Raw genomic sequence first — 8,558 nt, 5'->3', positions numbered from 1 at the left:
AGTCTAGAATCAAGGATTAATTACCCCTATATTTAAAAGTGGAGACAAATTGGACCCCAACAATTACTGAGGCATTTGTGTGAACAGTAATCTGGGGAAGGTTCTGTGTAGTATAATAAACACAAGGCTTATAGACTTCCTTACTGAGCACAATGTATTGAGTAAAAGTCAAATTGGATTTCTTCCTAAACACCGTACAACTGATCACATTTACACCCTACACACATTAGTAATGCAGTCCATTAGTATAAAAACCAAAACCAAAACCAAAATAAAAACAAAATTTTTGCCTGTTTGATTTTTTGCATTTGATTCAATTTGGCACAATGGATTGGTCTACACACTGTGGCCTTCCTCACCACCCCAGGTGGCAGTTGCCACAGCAGTATAAGAACCAGTGCAGTGAGTCTCAGGATCAGTTAACAAAAAACGCATTTAATTGTATTAATTGTAGGGGGAAAGGGAAGGGGAAGCAAAAATAACAGAAACTTCTTCCCGGTCGGGGTATCAGTCTTCCTCTCCAGGGTAAGTACGATCCTCCTGGAGAGACAAAGTGCACAATGGTTAGGAGCGTGTGATGGGGCCCTGGTCAGCCCACTCCAGGTCCGTCTCCTCTCCTTGCTCCGTTCGGCCTTGTAGGACTTTTCCTCCAGCCCTCTGTCCTTTTCAGCGTGGGGAGACCACTCCCCCAGTCATAAAAAAAGGTGGAAAGTTGCAATCATACAAGTTCTACGCGTGCGTTGGCTCCTAGCCGCTTACCGCCCTAGGAACAGGTGAGGAGAGAAGCCAGGCGTAATTTCTCTCCCTAGCCCCAGCCAGCCTCTCAGTCCTTTGTGCTGCTCCTTATATACTCTGTGAGGCAATCACTGAAGCAGTCTCAGGTGTGCTGCAGCAGAGTGGAAAATTCCACATACCTGCACTCTGCTGCAGCCCTGTCCATGGTGCTGATCCTTGGAAGTTCACCTGGTCTGCAGCTTGCTGTCCCTGGTCCTGAAACCTTCTAATATTTCAGACGGGAGGTAATGCCCACTCACCACTTGTCCCAGCAGTCGCCGGTGGCGGGAGGCCCGGCCGCCCTGGTGCTTCTCGTGCTCTCTTGTGGAGCCCCAATAGGGCCTCGGGGCACCACATACCCATCCCCTCAGCTCCAAGCTGTCACCTGGAGCGCCGGACCATAGGCATTCCCCCCGTCTGGAGAGGGCGTCAGCATTCCCATGGAGCTTCCCGGACCGATGTTCGACCTTGAAGCGGAAGTTCTGTAGGCTTAGAAACCACCTAGTGACACGGGAATTGTTATCCTTATTCACAGCCATCCATTTTAGCGGGGCATGGTCGGTGACCAGTACGAACTCTCTACCCAGTAGATAATACCGCAGCTTGTCCATAGCCCATTTGACTGCCAAACATTCTTTCTCTACCGTAGCGTAATTCCGTTCATGCTTCATTAGCTTACGGCTGATGTACGTGACCGGGTGTTCGGCCCCTTCACGTATCTGGGAGAGCACGGCTCCGATCCCCCCCATGGAAGCATCCGTCTGTAGTACAAATGTCTGGTCGAAGGCCGGGGTTACCAGAACTGGCTCGCTGCAGAGGGTCTGTCTCAGGGTGCCAAAGGCGGCCTCGGTTTCTGCTGTCCAGCTGACTCGGTTGGGACGATTCTTTGAAGTCAGGTCATGCAGGGGCGTGGCTATGGATGCAAAATTGGGGATGAATTGCCGGTAATAGCCAACTAGGCCTAGAAAGGTTCTCACCTGCTTCTTGGTCAGGGGCTTGGGCCATGTTGCGATTGACTCCACCTTCGTGGGTTGGGGTTTCACACACCCCCGTCCGACCGTGTACCCGAGGTAGTCCGCCTCCTCTAACCCCAAGCGACATTTGGTTGCGTTGGCCGTCAGTCCAGCCTCCCGGAGGGCCCCCAGTACGGCCTCCAGCCTGGCCAGATGGACCTTCCAGTTGGCACTATGGACCACAATGTCATCGAGGTATGCGGCCGCATATTCCTGATGGGGTCGGAGAACTTGATCCATCAGGCGTTGAAATGTTGCCGGTGCCCCATGGACCCCAAAGGGTAGGACTCGATACTGGAAAAGGCCATCCGGTGTCACAAAGGCGGTCTTCTCTTTAGCCTGTGGGGAAAGTGGAACCTGCCAATACCCGCGAGTGAGATCCAAGGTGCTGAGGAATCTGGCCGGTCCCAGCCGTTCTATCAGCTCATCTACCCTGGGCATGGGGTACGCATCAAATCGTGAAATTTCATTTAGTTTCCTGAAGTCATTGCAAAACCTACGGCTACCGTCTGGTTTGGGTACAATAACTATTGGACTGCTCCAGGAACTGCGGGACTCTTCAATGACCCCCATCTGTAGCATCTTTCTGACCTCTTCCCTGATGGCCTCACGCTGGGCCTCGGGGATTCGGTACGGTCTCAGTCTAACCTTCTTCCCCGGTTCGGTGACGATGTCGTGCTCCGTTATCGAGGTCCGCCCGGGTAGGTCAGAGAACACATCTCGATTCCGATCCAGGAGTTCTCGGAGGTCCTGGACCTGGTGAGTCGTCAGCTGCTGCCCCATGGTTACCTCGGGTGTGACCTGGGGAGAGAGATGAGCAGCAAGCGCCTGGGCCGGCGGTTGTTCAGCTTCATACCACCGTTTGAGCAAGTTAACGTGGTATATTTGAGTGGTACGCCGCCGTCCCGGCTGTCTGACCTTGTAATTGACCGGTCCAGTTTTCTCGGTCACTTCATACGGTCCGTGCCATTTAGCCAGAAATTTACACTCGTGTGTCGGAACCAAAACCATCACCTTATCCCCCGGCTTAAACTCTCTCACCTGGGCTCCGCGGTTGTATACTCGGGCTTGGGCCAGCTGGGCCTGCTGCATGTGCTCCCGGACCATAGGCCATATGCAGGCCATCCGTTGGTGCATCTGCTCCACGTGTTCAATGACCGTGCGATGGCGCGAGGGTTGCTGCTCCCAGGTCTCTTTGGCCAGGTCCAGCATTCCTCGGGGTCGCCGCCCATACAGCAGTTCGAAGGGGGAGAATCCTGTGGACCCCTGCGGTACTTCGCGGATGGAGAACATTAGATAGGGAAGCAATTGGTCCCAATCCTTACCATCCGTCTCTATCATTTTTCTCAACATCTGTTTTAAGGTGCGGTTAAATCTCTCTACCAACCCGTCCGTCTGCGGGTGGTAGACTGAGGTCCTCAGCTGTTTCACCTTCAACAGGTGCGACATCGCCTTCAGTACTGTGGACATAAAACATGATCCCTGGTCAGTGAGTATTTCTGATGCTATACCCACCCGGCTGAACAACAGGAACGGTTCTCTGGCTACCGTCTTCCCGGTGGCTGTCCTCAATGGAATAGCTTCGGGAAACCGGGTAGCATAATCCATGATGACCAGTATATATTTGTGTCCCCGGCTGGACCGTGGGAGCGGGCCCACAATGTCCATTGCGATGCGGCTGAAAGGGATATCGATGATAGGCAGAGGTATTAGTGGGTTCTTATACTTCACCTTGGGGCTGTGGAGCTGACATTCCGCGCAGTGGCGACAGTACTCTTCGACGGCTCTCTTTACGCCCGGCCAGTAGAACCGCGAAAGGATACGCTCATAGGTTTTCTCGACTCCCAGGTGCGCCCCCAGGAGGTGGGTGTGTGCAAGATACAGGACCTTTGAGACATAAGTCTTGGGAACTAACAGCTGTTTGTGACACTCTCCCTTGGCCTCATGTACCCAATATAACAGCCCCTGATCAACCGTGAAATGTGGGTTTGTCGTTTCACTCACCCCTGGTTGTAGCTGCCCCTCGATCTCCTGGACATCCCTCCATGCCTGAGCCAGGTTGGGGTCCTGAAGCTGTGCCGTCCCAAATCGGCTGTGGTCTCTGGTTGGGTCCCCCTGTCGGTGGGAGAACTCGGAGAAGGTCTCACTCGGACCCACCTCTTCCAGGGCTGTTGGATTCTCGGCTCCTGCTTCTGAAGCGGTGGCGGTGCAGTCCTCAGGGCCGGGAGTGGGCCCTCTCACCTCTACGTCCGGGTCCACCGTCTCGGCTGGGTCTCCCCCAGATAGGCCCGCCCAGGCTGGTTGAGCGCCCCCTTCTGTTCTTCGGTGGGTGCGTCGCTTCTGGATCCTGCGGCCGGTCTCTGCGTTGCGGTTCGCCGGAGCTTCCTTCCAGTACCGATCAAATATGACACAATCCCGGCCCACCAAGACCGGGACGGGCAGGTTCTCTACCACCCCTGCCCGTACGGCCACCGTCCCCCTTGGGGTGGACATGTCAATGGTGGCAGTGAGATATCGCTTGGTGTCACCGTGGATGCAGGATACTGAAATTTCCTCACCTCGGGCGACTCCAGCGAACTCTGGTCGGACGAGCGTCACCATACTTCCGGAATCGAGTAGGGCCTCAGTATCTCGGCCTGCAATTTTCACAGGAAAGGTTGGTGCTCTTGCTCCCTCATGTGCCCAGCATGTGGTGATGTACCTGCAGGGGAACGCCGGGGGTCCCGATGTCTCCGCTGTTGGCATGGGTTCGTCTCTGTCGGGGCAGTCTCGTGCGAAGTGGCCTTCCCTTCCACAGGTATAGCACCGTCGTCGGTCCCGGTTCTCCCGGGGTGGGGGCGGGGTGGGTTCGGGTCGTCGCGGCTCCGGGGTTCCGGTTGCTCTCCTGCCATAACCCTTCTGTCCTGGATGGCTCGGCGGTGCCTCTTAGGGGTTCGGGTCGGCTGGTCCGCAGCATCTCTTGTGTGACCTGGTGGTTTTCCAACAACGCAATTAAAAGGTCAATACTTTGCGGCCCCTGTTGGCCAACGTACCTCTTGGCATCTGGGGGTAGGGCCCGGGTGCATCGGTCCAGCACTACTCGGTCCAGGAGGGGGGGCCCGTTTCCTTCCACCAGCCAGCTCCGGGTTACACGACTCAGGGCAGCGATTTGTGCTCTCGCGGGTTGGTTGGGGTTATATGTCCATTGATGGAATCGTTGGGCTTTTGCCGGCAGGCTGTAGCCATATTGAGCCAAAATGGCCACTTTGAGATTGCCGTAACTCTCCGCCTCCACAGCCGAGAGGTCCCGGCAGGCTTTCTGGGCCTCCCCGGTCAGAAACGGTGTCAGGATACCACCCCAGTCTCCTCGGGCCCAACCTGCTCTGTGGGCCGTCCGCTCAAACAGCTCGAGGTAGGCCTCCACGTCATCCTCGGGGGTCAACTTCGTCAGCACAGCTTCTGGTTCCTCTCCCGTTCCGTTGTCCTGGAACACAATTCAGTCAGTGCCACCTGCAGTGTTTCCTGCGTCTGCAGGAGTGCTTTAATAGCCTCCTCCATTTTTTTTTTTTTTTTTTTTTTTTCACTGCTGGTTTCCTTCTTGTCCGGTCAACCCGTAGCGTGGATTTGGAATGCCCGCATTCTCCACCATATGTGGCCTTCCTCACCACCCCAGGTGGCAGTTGCCACAGCAGTATAAGAACCAGTGCAGTGAGTCTCAGGATCAGTTAACAAAAAACGCATTTAATTGTATTAATTGTAGGGGGAAAGGGAAGGGGAAGCAAAAATAACAGAAACTTCTTCCCGGTCGGGGTATCAGTCTTCCTCTCCAGGGTAAGTACGATCCTCCTGGAGAGACAAAGTGCACAATGGTTAGGAGCGTGTGATGGGGCCCTGGTCAGCCCACTCCAGGTCCGTCTCCTCTCCTTGCTCCGTTCGGCCTTGTAGGACTTTTCCTCCAGCCCTCTGTCCTTTTCAGCGTGGGGAGACCACTCCCCCAGTCATAAAAAAAAGGTGGAAAGTTTCAATCATACAAGTTCTACGCGTGCGTTGGCTCCTAGCCGCTTACCGCCCTAGGAACAGGTGAGGAGAGAAGCCAGGCGTAATTTCTCTCCCTAGCCCCAGCCAGCCTCTCAGTCCTTTGTGCTGCTCCTTATATACTCTGTGAGGCAATCACTGAAGCAGTCTCAGGTGTGCTGCAGCAGAGTGGAAAATTCCACATACCTGCACTCTGCTGCAGCCCTGTCCATGGTGCTGATCCTTGGAAGTTCACCTGGTCTGCAGCTTGCTGTCTCTGGTCCTGAAACCTTCTAATATTTCAGACGGGAGGTAATGCCCACTCACCACTTGTCCCAGCAGTCGCCGGTGGCGGGAGGCCCGGCCGCCCTGGTGCTTCTCGTGCTCTCTTGTGGAGCCCCAATAGGGCCTCGGGGCACCACAACACTTATTCAAAGTGGTGTAGGGGGTAAAGTATATGATTTAAATAAATCAAATCAATGTACACCAAAAACAAATGCGGAGTCAAAATTGGAAACAAAAGATCAGAATTCTCCCAGGGGCGGGGAGTGAGGCAGGGCTGCAGCTTGAGTCCAACTCTGTTCAACATTTATATCAATGAACTGGCCAAAGCGTTGGAACAATCTGCAGCACCTGGACTCACCCTCGACGACAAAGAAATAAAATTCCTTCTCTATGCAGATGACTTGGTTCTGCTATCACCCACAGAACATGGACTGCAGCAGAGCCTGGCTCTAGTAGAGAAACACTATCAAGCCTGGGCCCTGAGAGTGAATATGACAAAAACAAAAATGTATGATTTTTTCAAAGAAGATCCAGATTTCAGGGAAACAAATACAGATTCAAATTAGGAAATAAAACAATTGAACACAGTAACAGTTATAGTTATTTAGGTTTAAAAATAAGCTCAACAGGAAGCTTTAACTTGGCGGTAAATGAACTGAAGGAGAAAGCACGCAGGGCATTCTATGCCAAAAATACTCAAATTATACTGCCTGTCAAAATTTGGCTTAAAATATTCCAATCGGTGATTCAACCAATTGCATTATATGGCAGCGAAGTGTGGGGTCAGCTCACAGAGCAAGATTTTACAAAATGGGACAAACACCCCATAGAAACCCTGCATGCAGAACTTCATAAAAACTTCCTCCACGTTCAGAGGAAAGCACCAAACAATGCATGCTGGGCAGAATTAGGCCAATACCCATTATTAATTAACATCCAAAAAAGGGCAGTTAAATTTTGGATTCATCTAAAAAACAGCGACCCCCACTCTTATCATTACAAGGCCCTGAAATGTCAAGAGATGAGCCCAAAGAAGAGTGCCCTCAGCCAGCTAGTCTTGAAGCTTAATTCATTAACCCCTACTAACACAAAGCAGCCTCAAAACAGCAACATACAAACAATTAGAGTCAACCAAATTATAGCAAAACATAAAGAAAATTACATCACCTATTGGGACACACAAACAAAAACACAAAGCAAATTAGCATGCTATCGGGCCCTAAAAAGAGTACACTGTGGCAGATTACCTGACCACAATGAAAGATTTTAAAACAAAGAAAATATTGACAAGATATAGACTCAGTGAACACAACCTGGCTATCGAGAGAGGTAGACACCGGCAGACCTGCTGCCCAGAGACGACAGGTTGCGCTCACTTTGTGACATTGAAGAGGTGGAGACAGCTTAATTTCCTCACAAAATGTGAGAAATAGAGAGACTGTTCTTCCTCAAAATTTAAAAAATCTGCCCACAATTTGAAATGCACTCAGAGACAGAGAAGCTGCCATTCCTTTTGGAAGAAAGAAGGGAATGTGTAGATTTGGCAGCACAATACATTGCCACTTGTCACAAACTGAGGGACAGGGAATAACATTAACACCAAAAAAGGTAAAATTATTATAGTTCATTGACATTTTGTATGCGTATGTTCTAGATGTAGAATTTTATTTCTGTGGTCTGGATTTTATATTTTTTATGTTTATTGTAGTGAAATTGTTATTGCCTGTCTGTTATGTTTGTCACGTGAGTGTATGCTTTGGAAATATAAGTGTACCCTTACCATGTCAATAAAGCTTATTGAATTGAGTTGAATTGAATTGAATTGAATTGAATTGAGAGAGAGAGAGAGATTTACACACATAAATCTCACACCTGTCAGTGTGTGTGGAATTTTTACTTTTGCACATCTAATGACAGTATTTCATATCAAGCATCAGCCTTCAGGGAAATTACCAATATGTCTTGTTTGTTCCTTGTTACTGAAAGAGAGTTCAATCATCCAATCCCCCAAACAACTCGAAACAATAGAGTCAATACCAATAGGAGAATACACTGTTTGACATTGGCAGGGAAATTTTCTACATTTCACTTGGGACCCCACCCATATAATCAGCTGTGCTGCTCATCCCACAAATGCATGATCCTTACAATGAGTGTACTTACAATGAACAGGCTTTCCAATGATATAAGATACAATGCTAATAATACAGTAATAACAGAGATATGATTGGCCAAACACAAATTTCCAAACTTTTTTTATAACAAAAACATATTTTTATTAAATAAGGGCCCTCAAATGGCCAGAGAGTGACATTCCCTACCTTTGATTAACACATTTTTTCTTCTTTTTTCATAAACATATTGACAACTTAATAAAAATAATGGATTCATATATTGCCTTCCTAGATCTCAAAGTGAGTCACAGTGAATGGGGAAATGCACCTCTACCACCACCAGTATGTAGCGCCCACTTAGGTGAGAGAGGAAATGTCT

General features: G+C 50.3%; 1 protein-coding gene across 1 annotated transcript; it reads right to left on the bottom strand.

Moving 5' to 3' along the window:
- Positions 1 to 959: 959 nt before the first annotated feature.
- Positions 960 to 4,388, bottom strand: LOC135236702 (uncharacterized). The gene has a single exon (XM_064303194.1). It carries the CDS (start codon positions 4,386 to 4,388, stop codon positions 960 to 962), a length of 3,429 nt encoding a protein of 1,142 aa, XP_064159264.1.
- Positions 4,389 to 8,558: the final 4,170 nt, after the last annotated feature.

This window comes from Anguilla rostrata, chromosome 12, assembly GCF_018555375.3.
Source record: "Anguilla rostrata isolate EN2019 chromosome 12, ASM1855537v3, whole genome shotgun sequence".
NCBI classification, from domain to species: domain Eukaryota; kingdom Metazoa; phylum Chordata; class Actinopteri; order Anguilliformes; family Anguillidae; genus Anguilla; species Anguilla rostrata.
This window is presented reverse-complemented; position numbering and strand designations above follow the sequence as displayed.

Excerpts from the sequence above, each read along its gene's own strand:
- LOC135236702 (XM_064303194.1), bottom strand. The coding sequence starts at position 4,388 with ATGGTGACGCTCGTCCGACCAGAGTTCGCTGGAGTCGCCCGAGGTGAG.